Source organism: Ambystoma mexicanum, chromosome 6p (assembly GCF_040938575.1).
Source record: "Ambystoma mexicanum isolate Mex_15411 chromosome 6p, UKY_AmexF1_1, whole genome shotgun sequence".
Taxonomy (NCBI): Eukaryota; Metazoa; Chordata; class Amphibia; order Caudata; family Ambystomatidae; genus Ambystoma; species Ambystoma mexicanum.
In genome coordinates this window covers 100,056,182-100,080,494 of record NC_090935.1, presented here as the reverse complement: position 1 = coordinate 100,080,494, position 24,313 = coordinate 100,056,182, and the positions used below count along the sequence as shown (strand labels likewise).

The window sequence follows — 24,313 nt, the reverse complement described above, 5'->3', positions numbered from 1 at the left end:
ATCTGTGTTAGACCTTTATTGGTAGTGTCACAAGAGCACAGTGCCTTGATTGCAGTCATAAAGGGGCATAAAGGGATCATTAGAAGAGGACCATGGTTGTGAGTTCAAAGAAAATCATATTGCGACAGTAACAATAATGTCAAGACAATAAGGCTGACATCAAATGCATGAGTCGGGGCCTTAAACATTGCAGCACTCAGGCCTCTTATGTAGCATGCATGTGTTCATGTCCATGTGATCATGTGCATGTATTCAGGTGCATGTGTTCATGTGCATGTATTCAGGTGCATGTGTTCATGTTTTGTCTGGACACCATTATGTCGGCTCCGGTCTGAACTCCTACTACTCAGCCTAATTCCTCATAAAGGTTGCTGCTCCAATCCTGCAGGAGAGAAATGATGAAAAGTTTAAACATTTTTAACAAAAGCACATGACTTTAATAGGATGGTATTCAGGGATTGCCATTCTAAGCAATATGAACCACAGTTTTTTTAAAAATAGGGTGAGAACAACCCTATCAGCCATTTGGGGCCTACACACCATGCCTGTCTATAAAGAAGATGTGGGTGCCCCATGGCATGCCATTGACTACAGACATCACAGAACCATCCATGAAAAGGCCCACTTGAACTGAGAGGGCTACCCTGTGGCCCACCGTTCACTGACCATCCGTGAAAAGGCACACTTGGGCTGTAGAGGGGTGCCCTGTGGCAAGCCATTCACTGCCGACATCACAGACCCATCCCTGAAAAGGCCCACTTGAGTGCCAGAAGGAAGGAGCAGAGAGGAAAGCCAAGCAGTAGGCTCAGGCAATAGCCAAGTTTGATGAGCATGAGAGTGGAGATTAGAGATTTGGTAGTGGGTTTAGTCAGAAAAAGACACATTTTCTGAATGTTAAGGAGGCTAATACGAGCAGCACAGGCAGTGGTAGTGATGAACGGTTGCAGTCGAAGGTCAATATCAAAGAAGACCCCAGGATTGTGACCCTTGGTCATGGGAGCAAGATGGTCAGGTGGGAAGGAGATAGGGGAGGGGAGGGGTGGCATTGGAAGCTGGGAGAAAGATGATTTCCATTTTGAAGACTTCAGCATGAGGGAGCAGAGGCCATCCAGTGACAAATTGCAGTGAGACAGTTTGTAATTCATTCCGGGATGGCCGGAATGAAGCAAGGAAATGAGAGACATATGTGAGTGACAGCAGCAAAAAAATGATAACAAAAACCAAAGGATGAGATAAGCCTTCCTAGGGCCGAGGGGGGGTGATGAGGATCAAGGACTGATCCTTGATGGCACTGACAGGGAGAGGGGGTGGGGTCAGAGGTTTGTGAGTTCCAAGTGATTTTAAAGGATCGACTTTTTGGGTAGTTGGTAATCCAGACAAGAGCGGATTTACAAAACCCAAGGTCTTGGAGAATGAGGAGTGTTGACAGTGATGAAAGCAGCAGAAGAGAGTTTGGAGTGGTGATCATTAGAGAGAAAGTTCCAGACATGAATGAGTGCTATCTCGGTGGAGTGTTCACTACGGAAGCCAGATTGGAGTGGATCTCCAAGACCCTCAAGGTGTTTAGTGATCCTGTTGAAGACCACCTAGTCAAGGACTTTTTAATAATGGGAAAGGTGAGGAACAGCGAAATACTTTGTAGGACGTTTGGGTCAGCAGAGGATTTCTTAAATAAGGGTAAAATAGTTGCAGATTTGAAGGAGGCAAGCAAGAGTCCAGTGGGGAGAGAACGTTTAGAGAGATAGGAGCAAGTGACTGAGAATAAATCTTTCACCATTTGGGGGAGCAAAAGTGTCGATAGTAGTGCAGGATGGGTTGGCACTGCGAAGGATGGGTGCTACGTCAATAGGAGAGGTAGGAGGGAAGTAGTCAAGAGTAGAAGAGGTAGAGGAGAGTGGGGATCAGAAGGAGAGTTGGAGAGGGAGAGAGAAAAGATCTCTGAGAGTGTCCTGAATTTGAGAGATTAGAGAGCAAAAGTAGAAAGCAAAAGTCATTCGCCGAAATGGAGGAGGCAATGGATATTGCCTTGGGAAGTAAAAGCAATGATTGGGGAGTATATGAAGGTTTGCTCGAGAGCTTGCGAAGGGAGGGGATTAGGTTTGTGAAGCAATGGAATTCTTGCATGCTAGGAGTAGCATAGGTGTCTGTCCCATAGGTCAGAGCACATATTACATTTGAGGGCCTGATTTTGAGAGATGATCCAAGGCTGAGGGCGGGGACAGAAAGGTGTGAATGTGCGTGCAGGATGGTGATGGTAAAATGGAGTCATATGTGCACAGGGAAAGCCAGAAAGGGTGGTCAATGGAAAAGGCACAAATAGGGGAAAGAGACCGGAGAGAGGTCCTCACATCCTCAAAGAAAAGGGCACAAGAGTCTGCCTGAATTTCCTCTTACTCATTGAAGAGGGGCGATGAGGAGTCGAAGATGGAGGGACCGAGATGTTAAAGAGAGCAATGGGGTGATCAGAGGTAGAGGGGTCCATGGAGAGGTCAGAGAAAGAGAGCCAAGTGGAGAGAAAGACAAGAACCTGAGAGTGCCCACCAGAGTGTGTAGGATGGTCGTGGAGGGAGTGGACAGACAGAGGGCAGTTTAGTTCAAGGCCGGTGGCCACAGAAGGCTTAGGGAGGTTAAAGATAACAGGTACCTGAACTAACTGCCCACTTGCAACGTCTTGAGGGACCATAGGTGAGCACACTACATGCAAATGCCTTAGCCTAAGGCAGTGCTACCCACGACACCACATGCAAATGCTAGACCCTCAACTGCCAGGTCATGTGGCACCATGCACCCAGCTCCTTGCACCGCTCACCTGGAGGTTTGCCAGTCGTCTGTCTGTTTGGCAGCCGGTGCTCTAAGAATCCATAATGTTACTAAGGTCATCCCTCCATCTGGTGTTGTGTAACACTGCCCAGAAAGCACTCGCACTGAAACTGAAGGAGAAAAGAACATGCGTTACATTCATTGGCAAGATATAGTCCAGGCAGAGGCCAAACACACGGGTATTTGAGTCGGCTCCCTTCAGCCTTCAGTGGTGCCATTGAACGATTTGCTGGTGTTTGTCAGGGCCTTGAAGTGGTGCCTATTCACACACATTATTTCCAACAGAGGCATTCCTTTTTCTTGTCTCTTGGAGTTTGGTAGCCTGTTCTTTTGTATTTTTTCTTACTTTGATCACATATTTACGTTATGGTTAAAGACTAGAGTATAGTACCACAACAGCTTCACAGGTGAATCTTAATTACAATAAAACAAAACAGAATACACTATGAAGAAAGAGATGGCCAGCAGCAGTGACAGTAAAAAGGAACACAAGGTGAAGAGGTGGAAAATACAAGGATGTCAAAACATAGGATCATTCAGTACAGATCAGAAGCTTGAAAACATGAGAACAGGACAAAACATGTGTGTCACCTATGCAGGGGCAACGTTGCCAGTAGGTGTCATGAAAGCAAGGGCAGGTACTGTCAAGCCTTCCCAACCCTCTTCTGAAGTAGAAAGGTACTCTTTTGACAGCTGCTGTAACAGCCAAATCACTGCAGTGGAGATGCTGCTTTTAACAACTACATATCTGCATATCTGTTCCAAAAGAACAGTGTAGGAAGCTTGTGAGACGTGGCACTGCCGTAGACTCGCAAGACTTTCCACAGAGAGTGCGGGAGCCGCGCAAAGCGGCAGACGGGAAATGAAGGTGCCAAACCCACAGAGCAAGTCGCGTTCCCGGCGCTCCTCTTGATAAGGGGCTAAAGACTGCCACAGAACCCCTGAGCAGCCCAGGACACCCATGTCCTGCACCTTCCCCAATCTACAGCCCACGAACATTGTACGGACTCAGTTCTTGTGTTTGGTTACCTGTTCCTTTACTACAATTTATAAAGTTGATACTTCAAGCAGGCTGAATCCTCAATATTATACTACACATAGTAATGAGGAATTATCATCCTAGTGACAGTTTAATCTTTAAACATAGGTGATACCTGGGTTTTGTATATGGTGGCTGGTATTTCCATAATTATTAAAGCCACATCTGATTTTAATCATATGCATGCCAACACTGTGTCAGCAGTGAAACGGTTGTGTGTATTCTAGTCAGACAGCATGTCTCTGCCAGCCAGCAGGACAAGAGACTGAAAGACTGTGCTTCTCTTTTGATTCTTTATGAGGTTGGGTAACACCTCTCCCCAGCAGGACAGCCCCTTAGTATGAGCTGTCCTGGGAAAAGGGAATCAAAGGGCACAACCTAACCAAAAGGACTAACCTCACACAAGGGTGTTGCATGATAAAGGGATTTTGATGCTATGGGTCCAGAAACAGGGCTGGGATAGTGTAGTCAGAGGGATTTGGAGAAGGATTCCACCATCTTGCTTTTCTCTGTACCTCTCCTTCCTGTCTTCTCCATTTGCTTTAGCACACAGTACTTTGCTTATACTGCAAGAAGGAAAACACTTTTTACAAGGACTGGGATTAGAATCCTTAAAGCAGGCTTGCTTTTTGTCCAACACCTGTGGACATTTTCCCATAAAAGAGGGTGTCTCCCACCCCTACTTGGATTCATTTTGGGATTAACTTCTGGACCAGCCATGCCTCGAGGATGAATGAATTTGGACCTTCCAAAAGCCATCTGACAGTGAGGTAAAAGTTATGTGTTCCAAAGCCCAGTCGTGCTCTGCTCCCTAACCACTCCCAAGGCACATTGGGGGTGACCTGCTTCTGGCATATGACCTGCATCATTGGAGGTGAATGACCCCTGCAGGTTTTTGCTGGCCATCCCCGTGTTGGCAGAATAAGAACAAGAGCAAGGACCTATCTTAATACCTGAGCCCCTGGATTGGGACTCACAGCATCCTGAAAGCCAAAACAGCCAGGATCCCTGTTGTTTGCTGTTTATCAATTTAGTGCCATCTATGAACCACGTTCGACAACCGTTGAATCAACAGGACCCAGCGGTGCTCTCTCGAACTTTAAACTGCTGCTGCTGTTTGCACCTTCAAATCAGCAGGACACTGCGTTTTACCAAGCCAAGCCTATCACCCGTTTGGCTCTAACCAACCGCTCATCGCCAGACCTCGAATCGAATCACTGGGAGCTTCACATCACACATCGCTTTGAACCAGTAATTACCAACGATTCGAACAAGCTCGACATCGAATTTCTGCATCGTTTAACTGCACAGACCATCAGGGTCACAGCTTCAAACCATCGCCAAAACTTGACTCGTACCACTGGAGCATCACACCTCAATCCAAGCCATCAATTACCATTGGTCTCGAACCGCTCGATCTTCAAACTAACCCTGGTGATCAATCTGAATTGCATCGAACAGCTTGGAGCTACCGTTTCAAACCGACTCAAGGACCGCTCGACTCTTGGACTTACACGACATCCTGCACCCGAACATGGTTCAAACCGCTCGCACAATGATAAGAAGCCTGGTTTAACACCTTTGAAACACCAAAATCTGAGTATGGTACTGATGGAATGCCCCGGCATGCTTAGTCCACGTTTTGGCAACCTAAATCTGCATAAGCCACTTTTTTGCACCTTTTTCACCAGGAACATTGTGGCATTGTACTTTTACCTTCCCGCTCAATACCCAGAATTGTTGCAGGATATAATTCTGCATTTCTCTGTCTTCTTTTACAGGGGTCGGTTTGGATAATGTTTTACTGGTTAGTTTTACATTGTTCTGCTTAAAGAATATATGTCTATAAAACTTTGGACATTCTTTTATTTTGGACTGTCGTGCTTTCCTGTTGGGGTTGTGACTGGAACACATTCACATCCCTTCTGAGAGCATAGCTGTCCCTCGGCCCACATCACCCCAAAAGGCAAAGGGGTTATATCTCTTACCTTTATGATTGGGATCACTGTTGGTTTGTAGAAGTGTGAGGGTTGAGCATGCGGTTTAGTCAATACTCCTCCTTGTACTCCTGCCGGGCAGAATGTATTTCGTGACAGTGACTCCTACGGTTTTTTGAATAGCAACATGTGGGCTGATCAAGATGCAGTAATCGAAGACGCCCAGACAGTAGACCCACCTCTCGAAGCACGTATCATCTCACTAGTGCCCACTGATCACTAATTATATGGCAATCAAATGAACTGAGTCGTCATATGATATGTTATGATATTAATGGTTATTTAAAATTGTACTTAACACCCAGAGGTTTCTAAGCCCGGTCCCGGGGATCGGACCTGTGTTGCTCCGTGTCGTCTTGCTTCCAAGTCGAGCATGTTGCTCCTGAGCTATCCTCCCGAGACTCATATATAGCATATAAGGAATATCTTCTAGTGGGTGCCCATCTTACTGACATAGATGTATTGTTGTCTGGTCAGACACCAGCCACAGTCGCTTTGTGCAGACATTAGTGGGGAGAAGGAAAAGGCAAGGGGAGAGGGAAGAGAACTGAAGGGCTTAAGCTTCGAAAGCTTGGAACATTTAAGTGCATGAGGAAGGGAGGCAGTGCATCAGCTGAGAGTCCAGCCTGTCCTTCAGATCAGGTCATTGCAAGCATATAGTCCTGCCCAATGATGTCTGAGACGCGCAATAGATCTAATAGTGACATGACTAGTGCAGTGTCTTGCGGAGTTAGTACGTAAGAGATATCGTAGGCTTTTAAGAGGACTATAGTAGGTGACGAATGACGTCTTCATAGCGGCAGCAGACCAAGGACCACCATTACCATCTATGTCAATTCTCAAAGACCAGCAAAATAGAACATTCTTGAAATGCATTGTGTTTCCTGAGAACCGTATCCCCTGGCCCGTTCCTCTGCACTATGACAGAACCATTGTAATCTACGTCTGTGAAATTCTGTTAAAAAAAGGTGTTACTCACTGTTTAACTACAATTTGCTTTCCTTGAAATGTTTCATTTTTGAGTCAATTGCTTCAAGGAAGAATTACAAAGATTGAATACACAAATGAGGGTGAAACGGAAAGCGGAGGGAGAGCGCAGAGAAGGACAAGGGAGAGAAAGACTTATGCAGAAGGGGAAATGGGGAGAAAGTGAGAGAATGCCAAGTAGGAGGGGAAGAATTAAACGAAATGTGATCTGGAAGACTGGAGACAGGCCGATGGACAGAGAGTGTAAAGGGGCCCATGGAAAAGCATTCAGAAAGGCGTAGGGAGGGAAGAGAGGCTTAGAAGGCAGAAGAGGATTGGAGCGGGTTAGAGTAGGAGTGGAGTGCAGAGTAGAGCGTGCCTGAGGGAAAGAGGATGCCGGGCAATGAGAGACGGCTAGTGGAAAATAACAGAGGAGAGTAGTTTGGCAGACTAGCAGGCAGGATTGTGGTTAAGGCCAGAGTGGAGTGGAGTGATGAAGATCAGATTGTGGAAATCTGTGGAGGAATTCCTTTATACAGAGTTTATCTGCTGGGTGTCCCAGCGGGCAATCTCTGCCCCCTTCCTTTGTGGCTTTTCAGTATTGCACCTCATGCCATATTGTTAACGGTGTGCTGGTTCCTGATGCAGGAGGTATACACTGTTCAGTTCCTGCTGGACCTGTTCAGGCGTCAGTTCTGTTGCCTTGGTTGTACCTTAGGTTCCAGACACAGACACCCACTCCTGCTCCTACTTTCCATTCAGAGTGGGGCCCTGCAATAGTAACCAGCCCAGATGGCAAGAGTTTCCCTTGCCCCTGTGGTCATCTCTTCCTCCTTTCTGCATACACCCCAAGCTGGAACCTAGTGCGTGTTTCTTACTTGTACTCCCTGTCCCTTTCTGTTCACTGCCTTTGTTGCCAGTCTGTGGTTATTGTCTATCCATTCTTGTCTGCAGGACTCCTTACACTCCTGTCTCTGGTGCACTTTTTTCTCCTCTGCTTTGTGGTCATGTCTCTGCCCTCATGGCCCTGACAGAGTATGTAGAGGTGTGAAAAGCAGAGAGGAGGAACACGGAAAGAGTAGAGGAGAGAACATTGGATAGAGAAAAGCACAAGAGAATGTGGAAGGGCAGAGGAGAGGGGCGTGGAGAGAAGGAGTAGCTCAGATTGGCAGAAGATTACCTGAAGTACTATCTTTAACTGCCAGGGCAAATGTTGGCTGGTTTCCATGTTGATGGACGCCGACCATGGTGAACTTGGGAAGGCTGCTTGAAGACTGATAAGAACCTGTGAGGGTGCCGTTATCTGTAAGGTTTATCTCCAACAGGGTCCCATGCGCACTCCTCCAATGCCCAGAGAGATTGCACTGCAACGAATCAACAAGTAGAATATTCAAACCCAGCTACTGAAGAAACAGGCATTACAGATGTATTAATGTCCCCATCACAGAACAGATGCTATAAAGCACAATCACTTCTCACCAGGAGCAGGAGGCACAACCAATGAATACCTGCAAACATGATCTGCTACAGAATGCCTGGGGAACTCCATGGCATGAACTCATTACCACTAATACCCTGTGCACATTATGCAAGTATCCATAGGCCTACCCCACGAGAAGTCATTATTCACATATGAGAAGGTATATCCCTCATGCAGCACAAGGCAATCTAGGTTGTGCACATGTATTAATGTATGTATCTAGTGTTGGGTTTTAGGCACCAGCCACAAGGGCAGTCACTTCATAGAGCACCAAGTGGAAGGAGGGGCAAGGGAGGAAGGTCCTGATCATTTACAGCCTTGGAATATTCCAGATCAGATACGTGCAGCAAGTATGGGTGTACTGGGGAAGCACAGCACATAGGAAATGCGATAGCAAGTAGGTGCATCTAGCCTGCATTACCAGGTGTGCACATGCGAAGTATGTGCAACAGTCACTAAGTGTCATGGTGATATCCTGCATTACCAGGTGAGTGCATGAGCAGAAGACGCAACAGTCACTAAGTGCCATGGTGATATCCTGCATTACGAGGTGAGTGCATGAGCAGAAGGCACGACAGTCACTAAGTGGCATGGTGATAGCCTGCATTACCAGGTGAGTGCATGAGCAGAAGGCACAACAGTCACTAAGTGGCATGGTGATAGCCTGCATTACCAGGTGAGTGCATGAGCAGAAGGCGCAACAGTCACTAAGTGCCATGGTGATATCCTGCATTACGAGGTGAGTGCATGAGCAGAAGGCACGACAGTCACTAAGTGGCATGGTGATAGCCTGCATTACCAGGTGAGTGCATGAGCAGCAGGCACAACAGTCACTAAGTGGCATGTGATAGCCTGCATTACCAGGTGAGTGCATGAGCAGAAGGCGCAACAGTCACTAAGTGCCATGGTGATATCCTGCATTACGAGGTGAGTGCATGAGCAGAAGGCACGACAGTCACTAAGTGGCATGGTGATAGCCTGCATTACCAGGTGAGTGCATGAGCAGTAGGCGCAACAGTCACTAAGTGGCATGTGATAGCCTGCATTACCAGGTGAGTGCATGAGCAGTAGGCGCAACAGTCACTAAGTGGCATGTTGATAGCCTGCATTACCAGGTGAGTGCATGAGCAGCAGGCGCAACAGTCACTAAGGGCCATGGTGATAGCCTGTATCACCAGGTGGGCGCATGAGCAGCAGGCGCAACAGTCACTAAGTGTCATGGTGATAGCATGCATTACCAGGTGAGCGCATGAGCAGTAGGTGCAACAGTCACTAAGTGTCACGGTGATAGCCTGTATTACCAGGTGAGCGCATGAGCAGTAGGTGCAACAGTCACTAAGTGTCATGGTGATAGCCTGTATTACTAGGTGAGTGCATGAGCAGTAGGAGCAACAGTCACTAAGTGCCATGGTGATAGCCTGCATTACCAGGTGAGCGCATGAGCAGTAGGTGCAACAGCCACTAAGTGTCATGGTGATAGCCTGCATTACCAGGTGAGTGCATGAGCAGTAGGTGCAACAGTCACTAAGTGTCATGGTGATAGCCTGTATTACTAGGTGAGCGCATGAGCTGTAGGAGCAACAGTCACTAAGTGCCATGGTGATAGCCTGCATTACCAGGTGAGCGCATGAGCAGTAGGCGCAACAGTCACTAAGTGTCATAGTGATAGTCTGTATTATGAGGTGAGTGCATGAGCAGCAGGTGCAACAGCCACTAAGTGCCATGGTGATAGCCTGCATTACCAGGTGAGCGCATGAGCAGTAGGCGCAACAGTCACTAAATGTCATGGTGATAGTCTGTATTATGAGGTGAGTGCATGAGCAGCAGGTGCAACAGCCACTAAGTGTCATGGTGATAGCCTGCATTACCAGGTTAGTGCATGAGCAGCAGGCGCAACAGTCACTAAGGGCCATGGTGATAGCCTGCATTACCAGGTGGGCGCATGAGCAGTAGGCGCAACAGTCACTAAGTGTCATGGTGATATCCTGCATTACCAGGTGGGCGCAGGAGCAGTAGGCGCAACAGTCACTAAGTGTCATGGTGATAGCCTGTATTACCAGGTGAGTGCATGAGCAGAAGGTGCAACAGTCACTAAGTGCCATGGTAATATCCTGAATTACGAGGTGAGTGCATGAGCAGAAGGCACGACAGTAACTAAGTGGCATGGTGATAGCCTGCATTACCAGGTGAGTGCATGAGCAGAAGGCACGACAGTCACTAAGTGGCATGGTGATAGCCTGCATTACCAGGTGAGTGCATGAGCAGCAGGAGCAACAGTCACTAAGTGTCATGGTGATAGCCTGCATTACCAGGTGGGCGCAGGAGCAGTAGGTGCAACAGTCACTAAGTGTCATGGTGATAGCATGCATTACCAGGTGAGCGCATGAGCAGTAGGTGCAACAGTCACTAAGTGTCACGGTGATAGCCTGTATTACCAGGTGAGCGCATGAGCAGTAGGTGCAACAGTCACTAAGTGTCATGGTGACTAAGTGTCATGGTGATAGCCTGCATTACCAGGTGAGCGCATGAGCAGTAGGCGCAACAGTCACTAAGTGTCATGGTGATAGTCTGTATTATGAGGTGAGTGCATGAGCAGCAGGTGCAAAAGCCACTAAGTGTCATGGTGATAGCCTGTATTACTAGGTGAGCGCATGAGCATAGGTGCAACAGTCACTAAGGGCCATGGTGATAGCCTGCATTACCAGGTGGGCGCATGAGCAGTCGGCGCAACAGTCACTAAGTGTCATGGTGATAGCCTGCATTACCAGGTGGGCGCAGGAGCAGTAGGCGCAACAGTCACTAAGCGTCATGGTGATAGCCTGTATTACTAGGTGAGCGTATGAGCAGTAGGCGCAACAGTCACTAAGGGCCATGGTGATAGCCTGCATTACCAGGTGGGCGCATGAGCAGTAGGTGCAACAGTCACTAAGTGTCATGGTGATAGCCTGCATTACCAGGTGAGTGCATGAGCAGTAGGCGCAACAGTCACTAAGTGTCATGGTGATAGCCTGCATTACCAGAAGGGCGCATGAGCAGTAGGTGCAACAGTCACTAAGTGTCACGGTGATAGCCTGTATTACTAGGTGAGCGCATGAGCAGTAGGTGCAACAGTCACTAAGTGCCATGGTGACTAAGTGTCATGGTGATAGCCTGCATTACCAGATGGGCGCATGAGCAGTAGGTGCAACAGTCACTAAGTGTCATGGTGACAGCCTGTATTACCAGGTGGGCGCATGAGCAGTAGGTGCAACAGTCACTAAGTGTCATGGTGATAGCCTGCATTACCAGGTTAGTGCATGAGCAGTAGGTGCAACAGTCACTAAGTGCAATGGTGACTAAGTGTCATGGTGATAGCCTTCATTACCAGGTGGGCGCATGAGCAGTAGGTGCAACAGTCACTAAGTGTCATGGTGACAGCCTGTATTACCAGATGGGCGCATGAGCAGTAGGTGCAACAGTCACTAAGTGTCATGGTGTTAGCCTGCATTACCATGTGAGTGCATGAGCAGTAGGCGCAACAGTCACTAAGTGTCATGGTGATAGCCTGCATTACCAGATGGGCACATGAGCAGTAGGTGCAACAGTCACTAAGTGTCATGGTGATAGCCTGCATTACCAGGTGGGCGCATGAGCAGTAGGCGCAACAGTCACTTAGTGTCATGGTGACAGCCTGCATTACCAGGTGGGCGCATGAGCAGTAGGTGCAACAGTCACTAAGTGTCATGGTGATAGCCTGCATTACCATGTGAGTGCATGAGCAGCAGGTGCAACAGTCACTATGTGCCATGGCGATAGCCTGCATTACCAGGTGAGTGCATGACTAAGTGTCATGGTGGTAGCCCCTTGTTGAGATGCGCTATTGAGTTGAATACATTTTTATTAAGATTATTGAAATATGAACAACTGGTTATAACAGGCAGTAACACAAAGCTCATGCATTACCATAAGAAACATGGTTACGATTACGAGAACGCGCTAATATTACAGTATGAAAGAATAAATTAACATAATCATAACAATGAAAGTAAGTCAACATAGGAGAAACACATACGTTAGCCAATGGGACAGCAATAGGCAAAACATGAGAAAACAAGAAAGTAATAGAATTGTCCCGAATTACCGATAAGCAAAGTTGTACACGTAGATCAGTACAATCTACTGCAACATTGACTAAATAATTTAACGGACGCGATAAGCGATAACATGGGCTCTGAAAGCTGCTTTAAAAGCACACCATTTATTCGCTGTACATGTATCTTCATCAAGGTTATTTAAAGACTACTGTTGTGAAAAGTGAGGAAAGACTGCTCAAACTGCTTATCTTGCAACAGGGTATTATTGAATCTCCATCTATTCGGATGCTTTTTAATATCTAGCAGGTCAAAAGAAGTGATTACTGGAGCGTGGTCAGGTATGATAATATTAGCAATTTGGGAGTCAATTATAGCCCCAGAAAGGGACCTGACTACACAGATATAATCCAGCCGAGTCAGCGGGTCATGGGGGAGGGATTGAAATGTAGAATCCGAATCAGTAGGCGGAGCTAACCACCAAGTGTCCACCAGTCCAATCTCCAATACCCAGCACACAAACAATTTAAGAGCTCTCAAACTTTTAAAAAACATGTTTTGATCTCCTGTCCATGAAGGGATCAATAACGTTATTGAAATCGCCAGAGACGATGAGATTAGTGAGATTAGACTGTAGAACAACCTGTTTCATAGTATCCCAAAAGATAGCATCGGGATTAGTTGCTCCATAAATATTCATAATAGACAGAATATCTGGGCCTATTTACAGTTTAACCCAGACCCACATTCCCTTATTGTCAGAATCCTTATCAATAATTGTATGAGGTCGGTTCTTGTTAATTAGGATTGTGAATCAATTTCTTTACCCCAAATCAGCTGGACTTGCAATAACATCCTGGGCCCAAAAGGTTTTAAACTTCATAGATTTGGGCATGGATAAATGGGTTTCTTGGAAACATGCATTTCTTCAGGTGGGATAGTATCTTATGTCGTTTAATTGGGTTAATTCACAACACATAATTCAACACAATTATAGAAATTCAAAAAGTATCAGATGACAAAAATACATGAAAATATGAGCATAATACAGTAAGGGTATATGGAAAGGGGTCTGGGGGGCAGGCCCTGGTATTGGACCACTTCCAGTGCTTCGCTCTGAAATAAGATGAGTTGGTTGAATGGCTGCAAGGTTAAGGGTAGTAGGAGGTGGTGCCCCCACCTCCTTTGTTAAAGAGTAATTGCAGGGTCCTGGTTACCTCGCACTTGTTTTGCGGAAAAAGGTTTGTTAGCAGCTCCATTTTTTGAGTGAGTTCAGTGATATTTATTTAGAAGAAGACATCTAGTCTTTCGTGGTCAGCCGGCACGTGTTTCGACCCCTAGGGTCCTTATCAAGGCTATCATGTAGGTATATTGGCCCGGATGTTCCTGGGTGGTGTTTCCTGTATAGGCCGTGGTGGAGAGGTCTGTACTGTTGCTGTCATGGATGGGTTGGGTGCCTGTTAGGCTGAGGGATACTTGTTCGTCTGTGTTCAAAGTCCTCGTTTGAGATGCTAATACAATAAGGGTGATGGATTAATCAGGCATTTGAACATTGGTAGCAGTGACATTGAATTGTGGAGGTAGCACCTAACAAACATTGTACGTCATATACAAGTAAAACACAAAAGGAGTAGGGAAGATGTAAACATGTTGATAAATGGTGACCAAAAACAGAGCATGAGGAGAGAGTAATAATAGATCATTTAAAGAGAAAAGAAGAAGAATGTGTCAAGAGGGGCCAATACCGGAGAGGCCATGGGGAAGAATAGGCACCCATCCTACACCCCCGCCAAAATTATTTCAATCATACACACATGACTGAACGCTGCAACACCCAAAAAGCAGGGAAAGGAAATTGAAGGCAACTTATGACCGCATTCAAGAGGGCACGAGAGAGCCCAACCAAGATGGCGGCTCCACCGTGAGCTCTGTGCAGAACTCCCATATTTTCTGCAAAATCAGAGGCCTGAGGTGGGAAACACAACTCCCTGTTGTCGGAAACTGTTTCACCAAGCTACACCGATCACAGCGTGGTGTCTACAGAGTTACGGGGAGTTTGCCAGACGAGGAACCCGTGGAACGGACACCAGGCGGGAAAAGGGCCTTAACCCTGACGAAACATCATCAGTCGGCCAGCAACTTGAAGAGAATATTGTGGGAATGTTCACAGCCAAAAAGAAGATGTGCGGGGTAGATCTTTCCCAACAGCGGCCCGGCAGCTGTGGTAGGGGCAGAGCGACCAGCAGGCATCCCCGATCGAGGCACCAGATCCACACCACGGTGGAAAATCTCGCACCCACACACATTGCGGGACACATGGGCATTGATAACGGGTTTGCCGCTGCGAGGCATGGATTGGGGCCGCGGCGCCACCCACAACCAGGGGGCTGAAGCGCAGCCTGGCTCGGGGCCCCCCGGCTGTGCAGCCAAGAAGAACTGGATCTCTGTGTGGCTGGAGCAGCGTAACCAGCTGCCACGTCAGTAACTGCTGAAGAGCTGCAACCGGAGCAGAGGCACTAAGGAGCCTGCCCCGGTCCTGGACATACAAGCGATCCTCCACTACACACGTGGCAGCGGGACCCTAGACTGCTATCAGGGAAATCCCTGAAGCACATGGACTGAGACGGCGGCCATCCTCCAGCTGCACCCCGGTGAACAGCATTGTAGCCACCTCCGGAGCGCACACAGGAGGTAGCTTGGGGTGAGAGTATCAGCTGCACCGGCCCAGCCATACACACAAACCCGTGGAGGGGCGTGGTGCGGCGTGGCATGCAGCACTCCACGGCTCGCGGGCCCCGGACAACTCAACGCAATCCCCAATCAGCCTCCACACCCTGGGCACATAAATACGTCAATAACGCCGAGCTCAGGGCTGGGCCGGGGGCACACCCAGAGTGCACAACATGGCAGAGACTTTAAATAGCACAGATGATATACAACTCACATAAAGCTGGAGCACCCCCCCCCCACCTTTTGAGTACTGCTGATCAACGGAAGGTGCTACCCTGGGGGGCTGCTTGCAGCAAACACGCCGAACAGCATGCCTAATGTGGCCGAGACAGCAGATCAAGGTGTACAAACACGTGGTTTCTGACTGCTTGCTGGAGGGCCCCGTGAGAAAGCGGGTCTTGAAATTAACACCACAACAAACAACTCAGGGCCCGCACTACGGCCTATCTGCCATGGAGTGAGAGCGCCGGGCCATTACAGATGGACAGCGGGGCAGGTAAGAAGTGTTCTCCACTTCTCTTCACACGCCCAGACCACTGTGTCCCGTTCCCCATCTCCACCTTGCTCCACAAGGACGAGACCCCGGTGAATTGCCACACCCAGGCCCAGCCAGCCCTTTCCCTGATCCCGGCGATGATCTCCCCGGCAGCGCCCCTGAGGCGACCAAGCGCACCCAGCGGCTCCTACGAGGGGTGACAACCCCAACAGTTAGGCTTGGAGACTGGGGGCACCCCGCGCCCCACACATAAGCACGTCGACCAACGTCCCCGCTGTGGTGCAAACCCCCCATAAAGACACTCTGCATGGCATGACAGCTAGCCCTAAACCAGTTCAATTACCCACATGCCCGCAGGGGAGCAGGGTGGCATCTTGAACATCTGACAAATGTCCCAGCCTCCTCATAACTCTATCACACAAACCCTACCCCCGGAACGTCACCAAGCACGACCCTGTCATCAAACATGGAAGCCAGTGCAGCCTTGTATAAAGGAGAGGAAACAACGTAGGACAACTCACCACCATAAACTATTACCTAGTCACAACATAAGCCCATGTTGATAAACATCCACACAGGCTGCTCCCGCCGCAGATATCCAGCGATGTAGCCAGATAAAATAACGGCTTGACCCCAGGGCAGCGACGCACATACCCTAACAGCCACACCGGACTCAGCCAACGGCCCTTCCCAACGACCAAGGACACAAAAGTCAACAGTCATTCTAACCACTACCGCAATTTACGGCAACTGCCTGTCCCACAGCAAGGGATTTCGCCTATCCCTCACAGCGAAACGACCTCCCTGAATCCAGAGCACAACCAAACCAGGAGTATAGAGACTTGGTAGCGAAGTGTGCCGCTCTAAATACAAGCTCCAGTGATCGATGGAGGTGAGTGACAGAGGGCAGCTCTGTTCTCCTCAAGTGTAGAGCTCAGTAGCAAAACTACCATCCGGTAGTCACACTCAAGAACACGACGCATCTACCAACAGCACTCCTCAAGTGACAACCATAAGACACTGAACAAAGCCAACAGGATAACCTCCAGACTCAGCGAGACTACAGCTACACCAATTGCACCCCAAAGGCCCAAACAGACCACCCCTCCCTCCTTACTTCCTCAACAGCAAAAAACCTAGCATGGGCAAATTGGAAAAATCCCAGAGGGAGCTAAATGTTGAGCCTGGAGCCATAGTTAAGGCCCCCAGTCTGCATCCACAATCTGATTCCCCGACGCTAGCAATGGAACAGGATGAAGAGCCAACCCAGGCTACGACCATCGATATTCGTGAAATACTGCTTGAACTCAAAGCTGGAATAGGCAACCTAGACTTCAAACTTGACGCTCTCTCATCAAAAGTCGACCTATTGCAACACCGGCACAGCAAACATGGTGATAGACTGGACTCGGCGCTACAGAGAGTCTCAGATCTGGACGACAGCAACGCTACACTGGTGACCAAGGTGACAGCGCAAGAAGTCAAAGCGGTGGCTGCTAAGAACGAAGACCTAGAAGGAAGGGCCCGCTGCAATAACATCAGGCTGGTGGGGGTAAGAGAGAGACAAATTCTGCAGAAAATGGAAGATTTTGTTGAAACTATGTGTAAAGAACTGTTCGGCGAATCCGCACTATACCACCTATTCGTTGTAGAAAGAGCTCACCGGGTGCTGAACAACCGCCCGATCCAAGGGGCTGTTCCACGCCCTATCATCGCAAGGATACGATCCTAAGACTTACCAGCGACTAGTGCTTTTAAACAAGACCTTTTTTGTAAAAATCGTCAAATGTATGAATTAACTTCAAACTTTTATTTTCCATGAAAAAAATGAAAAAAGGTGAGTTTTGTGTAAAAAAGTGATTTTACTTGGTTTCTTCATCAGACTAAGTTTTTTTGCTCAGACTCGTGTTCAGCTTTGGGCCAGTATGTTTTAAGGATTTTCCATCTATCACCAATAAAATTCTTTGGAGGGTGCAAGCATCACATGATGCTCTCTGAAACAATACACCCTGAATATGTGTTTACAACCAAAATGGGGTCAAACAATCGGGGGAGTCCTCAAACATTAAAAAACACTACTTATTTTTCTGGGCTTGAGTTGAAGGTCAAGCTTTTAGGGTGACCTTTGATTCATATGTGTAGTTTGGGTTGCACATATGACATCTCTGTTACACATGATACGCTTTCCCGAAATGAGCTGATACATACATGTAACAAAAAAATATATACGTATTTCTGGGCATTGTGTTTACATTTGGAGCTATACATTCAATGCAGCTTGTTCTAAAGCCACTGAATACAGTCTTTTTTTTTTTCATTTAGTGCATTTCTCACATATATTTTGAAAATGTTTACACTTTGCGTCACTGGTGACACAGAGAGAAAAATTTGTTTTTTTCTCTGGGAGGTAAACACTTGGAGTGCTGAAAATTAATCTGTGAGCTCACTATTACCATGCCATTGCATCAATCTAATTTAAATTCAGCAAACATGAAATACATTTTTGAGGTTCCAAGGGGGACGAACTCCAAACTTTACCCAACACAGAGCTCCATGGCATTGCATAATAATGAGAGGCGACCACATGATTCCCCCAAGAGGCATTCGCAAAGTAATATTGTGCAGAGCGCATGCAGGTCATCTGGGCAGCAACATGACATGACTTATAGTGAGCAACGCATACTGGTGGCCCTGCATGGACCAAGACGTGAGGGCAATGATTGAAAGTTGCCATGAATGCACCAACAGTGACAAACGACTGAAAGTGAGGCAGGCACCCGTGACACCCACATAAACCCCACACCGCGTCTGGCATAAAATAGGACTGGATTTATTGGCCCGCTGGACGGCATGTCGGTCGACCCCAGGTACGGAGTAGTAATGGTGGACTACTTCTCCAAGCGGGTCGAGATCGAATTTGTACCAGACATCACCACGAGCACAGTAATAGAAGTACTCGGTGCTGTTTTTCAAATGGAAGGGCTCCCTAAAGAGAATGTAACGGACAATGGTGTGCAGCTGGTCTCCAGCGGGATGGAAGGTTTCCTAAAGAAACACAATATCAGTCAGTTGAGAGCAAGCCTGTACCAACCACAAGCCAATGGATTGATAGAAAGGGCAAACCGCTTCCTCATGCGTATCGGGCATGAATCCACACAAGACCGTCAAAGAGGCGGTTGCAGCTCATCGCCTCACCCCAAATACCATCACAGGAGTATCTCTGTTTCAATTGTTGAGAGGGAGAAGGGTCGCATTCACGCTGGTACCACCGTGGCTACACCAAGTCAGAGAGGACGAAGACATCGACATGAGTGACATTGTGTTCTGATTGCAAAGGAACAAAGAGATCATGAAATCTCAAGGCAACAAATGCAGAGCGGTCCACCGCACAGAGGTCAACGAAGGGGACTTGGTAAAAATACGCCTACCTCACAAAGACGCCGGCACAGGGTCCAAATACAGCAAGGCCATAGAAGTAACTCGGAAAGGAACCAACCATGTCCACACCAGCGACGGTAGATGGTGGAACCTGGAAAGAGTGGCCGTGTACCGGAAAAGAACCTCGAACCCCTACCCCTCCATGGAAGCGGGCGATGACCATGAACGATGGAGATCGGGAAGCGGCCCTCAACAACCAGAGACGGATGTCTCCGAAGAAAGCAACCAACGGGAACATGCCGACATGAGCCCTAGGCCCCAGTCCAGAGAACCACACCGGGAGGCAACCCAATGGACCCCACCTCAGTTGAAACACCCCGCATAACCACCTAATCCCCAAGGGCTATCACCAACCAGAACAGACCCCAAAGGGAGAGAAGAAAACCAACCAGGTTCACAGACTTCATCATGGACTAGGAACCATGAAAGGAGGTGTGTGGGGACTCCCTCTCGTGAGATCCCGCCCACGAGATCGCGCGAGACTTCAGGAGCCCGAAACTCACGCAAAAGCACGACGAGTGAAAACACTGCAGAGGCTGGAGAATGCCTGCGACCCCCGGTGCTCCTCCTGAACAGTGACTCAGCCCTCCCTATAGCCTGCAATACCCAGGCCCTTCAGAACTAGAGCGTAATTCTGAGGACAGCCTTCTGGGTGCTCTAGCTGCAGGGGTCTCAACACCCTTGACCCTTGCCTTGCAGTGAAGCCAACTGCAGGAGCCAGAAGGAGAGAACTGTGAGTACTGGCACCATCCCTGCCCAGGACTAAATGCCCCCACTGTTTTACCACTTAAGGTGTCTCAATAAACTCCTAGTTAAATCCCAACAGTGTCCTGTCTTCTGTCCAGGCCACCACATGACCCTTGTTGCCTAGTTACAGTCCATCCAGCGACACATGTTTCGCTCCGCTCAGCCAGCGCCAGTCATGCACGAGATATTCTCACCTGTGCAACGTCCAATGACAGCCAGTTGTGCACAGCATGAGCGGCGCGCGCATACACGCACGCGCATGGAGTTGGGAGCGGGTTCAGAGGGAAGGAACTGCGCACACAGGTCTTTGGGGAGAATGAAAGGAGGTGGGCGAGGGAGTGAGGCTGCCGCGGGCTCTACATTGGCATACATGGCTACCCGTGTGCCCTGCGAGGGCTTCAGGGCTGCACCTGAGTGTATGATTTCTGTGGCCGGAGAGAGCAGGCTACCAGTGGCATTAAAGCTGCACCAATAGGCTTTGTGAAGTCCGGCCAAGGTGTTATCACGAATCCACAATTCCTGATTATATTCACCCGATTTTTATCCGAGCTCACTGAAATTGCATATTTGTTCTAATGGTAAACATTTATTTTTGCAGGCATTTATTGTTTGCTACTGTGCAATAGCGTTGTTTTCAATCGCCAGTAGATGGCGGTGTGGCTCTATTAAGTTCGTATTTCCTGAAAAAGTGAAAAAGTTAGAGATATGTTTTTGATGTTCGGAGTGAAAGATTGACATGTTTTTTTTTTAGAGCAACAGATAGATACAAAGAAAAAAACATTTGCAAAGTAAACAGCTGTGGCTCTTGTGCAGGCATGGGATAGGTATTTGCCACGCCCTGCCATACAGAGACTCCCTGGCCATACAATGGCGACATCTGGAAACCCGTGTGAGTATCTGGGCATATGATGGCCTGGAAAATGCACCAAAACCTTGGCTTTGCCAATGCTTTTTCTTTTTTGACAGGAATTCAATGCAAGGAACAGATGGGAGGATACACATATTGCTTAAAATCAAGCAGCTAAAGGCACACTTGGTAAATGCATATTTACTACACTAGGGACTGATTTAGAACTGATATTAAGCAATCACTTTCCAAAGACTGCTGATGGATAACAATGGCAGACCAATAAAAGCCCAATATGTTACGTTATTGCATGAAAAAGATAGATACAAGATATCCAAGCAGGGTGTGTTTTTCGTGGGGAGGGGCATGCAGTGGATGGGAATGACCATAGGGATAAGCATGGCCATGGATGGCCAATGGGTGGGTAAAAATGCAAACAATACCCACAAGCTGTGTGCTCCTCACACGCCGTCTCCTTCCTAGCTCTCCTGTGCCATAGTTTGGCCCTTAGAGGTGGTGCTGAAATACCGCTGCATTGCCAAAACCAAAGAAATAGTCACAGGCAGCAGCAGTCCAGGATTTGTGATCGAAAGATGAAACAGAGGCTATTGAACCGTTTTCAGCGAAGAGGTGTGGTATTGTGTGTGACTTCTGAAAGAATTAGGTCCAGGAAAGAGTGAAGTCAGCAGAAGGCTGTGATGGGGTTGCCAACAGCAGTTGATCAATCGATTGCAAGCCCCAAGGAACCTGCATACGTTCTATATAGAGGAGGTAGAGCAGGAGTATATAACTGTGTTCCCAGAGAGAAAGAGTTACTACAGTTTTAGCAAAAAACACAAAAAACTTTGTGAATACTGAGAACTATTCTCATCTGTTTTCCCGAAACCTGGCATGAAAGCTGCACTCGAGGACTGGGTTGGAGACCCCAAAGTGGGTCACTAAAGGCAGATGGGGCCATGCCAATGAAGGGTTTGTGAAACTCTAAGCCTGGCTACTCCCATAGACCACATTGAGTGACCCTGGCCAAATTCCTGCCTCTCTGTTTGACCATGTTTACTTGCCTGTCTTACAATGCTTGGAACAAATAAAACAGGCTTATGCAGGGGTGGCATAGGCACTTTCCAGGCACTGCCATAGCGGTTCTTCCTGGTCATAGGATTTCCACAGCTGGCACATGATGCTAGTACCTGGGCATATTATGGGAGCGTCTGGTAAATGCCTATCCAGTGCCTGTACAAGAAACAACATTGCTGACTTGTTTATTTTATAACAGGAATTCAGCACAAGGAACAGATTAAAGGACACACATATTTGCCTATAAATCGGGTGGCTTAAGTCCCACTTGCTTAAGAAACATTCAATAGACCAGCAGCTGCAATTAAGCCATTCGTTTTCAGGACACTACTTAGACATAACATTGGCAGTGCAGTAAAAGCACAGAGCTAGTGGCGGGTGTTTTGGATGGGGAGGGGCAGGTAGTGGATGTGAATGGCCACTGGTACGAGCAGGGCGATAGGCAGCCAAGTATTGGATAAAAAGCCAAGCTCCCATGGGCTGCGACCACCCTTTCATCCCATCTCCGCCGTCCTTCACTTCCCATGCCAATAGTTCTGGCTTGAAGGCAGTGGTTACAGCGCCTCCTGATTGCCAAAACTAAAAATGAACGCTCAGTTTGCAGATTTCATGATGAATTAATCTAACAGCTCCATATGAGAGAAGCTCACTGGAGTGTAAAATCTACTTTCTGATAAAAGCTGTATCTTACCACTCCTTGCGCCGAGGCAGCGAGGGCCACTAGGAGAAAGAGTGTCACCCGGGAGAGGCAGCGGAGGGTCATGATTCCTGAAGAACGGCGGCAGGGATAACCTTCTCTAGAAAGCACTCCTCGTCCTCCCTCTGCCCCTTCTATATATATGCCTGCCTGGCACACGTAGATGGGAAACCCGTCTGCTTGTGGTGTAAGATACAGGTCTTGTCATTAAGGAGAGTTGGGAAACACGGGTGTGCCCTGAAGAGGGAACGCGTCCTGGGTCATTTACTGGAAGAAGCGCCTCGTTAATATGTATGACACATCAGTATTCTGCAATTCGTAAGACGTGCATCACCTTGCTAGCGCCTACAGCCTTCTCCAGCGCTAGAAACCAGGTCAAGATCCCTTCTCCTTGGTTGCGTCAGTCAGGAGGGATAGAAATCCGGGCCCGCCTACTCTAATTGTAGCCCACTCAGGGGAGTTTCCAGCATTGCAAGAATCAGGAAGGTGAGGCACGGAAAAAAGTCCTGCTTCATTTCACCACATATTCACCTTGGAAAATGAATGCTAAACTCACACACAATCGTTCCTGCCTCCATATGATGACTTGCCTCTGTACCATCCCCCTTTAACATTTCAACCTGCAGTGCAGTCAGCGACCTGGAGTGGGACATGGACCCCCGTGCTCCTGCTCTGCTTCTGGCTCTGCCCCTTATTGGGCCTCCAGAGCAGTCAGCGGCCTGGAGTGGGGCATGGAACCGTGTGCTCCTGCTCTGCCCCTTATTGGGCCTCTAGTGCAGTCAGCGGCCTGGAGTGGGAAAGGGAGCCGTGTGCTCCTGCTCTGCATCTGACTCTGCTCCTTATTGGGCCTCAAGAGCAGTCAGCGGCCTGGAGTGGGACATGTAGCCGTGTGCTCCTGCTCTGCATCTGGCTCTGCTCCTTATTGGGCCTCCTGAGCAGTGAGCAGCCTGGTGTGGGGCATGGTACTGTGTGCTCCTGCTCTGCATCTGGCTCTGCTCCTTATTGGGCATGAGGTGCAGTCAGCGGTCAGTGGCCTGGAGTGGGACATGGAGCCTTGTGCTCCAGCTCTGCTCCTTATTGGGCCTCCAGAGCAGTCAGCGGCCTGGAGTGGGGCGTGGAGCCTCGTGCTCCTGCTCTGCATCTGTCTCTGCCCCTTATTGGGCCTCCAGAGCAGCCAGCGGCCTGGAGTGGGGCATGGAGCCTCGTGCTCCTGCTCTGCATCTGGCTCTGCCCCTTATTGGGCCTCTAGTGCAGTCAGCGGCCTGGAGTGGGAAAGGGAGCCGTGTGCTCCTGCTCTGCATCTGGCTCTGCTCCTTGTTGGGCCTCCAGAGCAGTCAGCAGCCTGGAGTGGGGCATGGAACCGTGTGCTCCTGCTCTGCATCTGACTCTGCTCCTTATTGGGCCTCAAGAGCAGTCAGTGGCCTGGAGTGGGGCATGGGACCGTGTGCTCCTGCTCTGCATCTGGCTCTGCCCCTTATTGCGCCTCCAGAGTAGTCAGCGGCCTGGAGTGGGGCATGGAACCGTGTGCTCCTGCTCTGCCCCTTATTGGGCCTCTAGTGCAGTCAGCGGCCTGGAGTGGGACATGTAGCCGTGTGCTCCTGCTCTGCATCTGGCTCTGCTCCTTATTGGGCCTCCTGAGCAGTGAGCAGCCTGGTGTGGGGCATGGTACTGTGTGCTCCTGCTCTGCATCTGGCTCTGCTCCTTATTGGGCATGAGGTGCAGTCAGCGGTCAGCGGCCTGGAGTAGGACATGGAGCCTTGTGCTCCAGCTCTGCTCCTTATTGGGCCTCCAGAGCAGTCAGCGGCCTGGAGTGGGGCATGGAGCCTCGTGCTCCTGCTCTGCATCTGTCTCTGCCCCTTATTGGGCCTCCAGAGCAGCCAGCGGCCTGGAGTGGGGCATGGAGCCTCGTGCT

The 24,313-nt window shown here is 48.7% G+C and overlaps 1 protein-coding gene across 1 annotated transcript; it reads right to left on the bottom strand.

Moving 5' to 3' along the window:
• Positions 1-22,543, bottom strand: LOC138511236 (avidin-related protein 1-like). The gene is made up of 4 exons (XM_069626779.1): positions 22,396-22,543; positions 8,003-8,186; positions 2,810-2,930; positions 1-382 (listed from the first exon to the last, which is right to left on the bottom strand). The coding sequence occupies exons 1-4, from the start codon at positions 22,465-22,467 to the stop codon at positions 352-354; spliced, it is 408 nt and encodes a 135-aa protein (XP_069482880.1). The 5' UTR covers positions 22,468-22,543; the 3' UTR covers positions 1-351.
• Between the last annotated feature and the right edge of the window lie 1,770 nt (positions 22,544-24,313).

What these genes read in the sequence shown, in the direction of transcription:
- LOC138511236 (XM_069626779.1), bottom strand. Translation starts at nt 22,467, where the DNA reads ATGACCCTCCGCTGCCTCTCCCGGGTGACACTCTTTCTCCTAGTGGCC. An exon ending in CTGCCTCGGCGCAAGGAGTG is followed by an intron (nt 8,187 to 22,395) that starts GTAAGATACAGC and finishes GATTCGTTGCAG; the next exon opens with TGCAATCTCTCTGGGCATTG. An exon ending in AGTTAAAGATAGTACTTCAG is followed by an intron (nt 2,931 to 8,002) that starts GTAATCTTCTGC and finishes TTTCTCCTTCAG; the next exon opens with TTTCAGTGCGAGTGCTTTCT.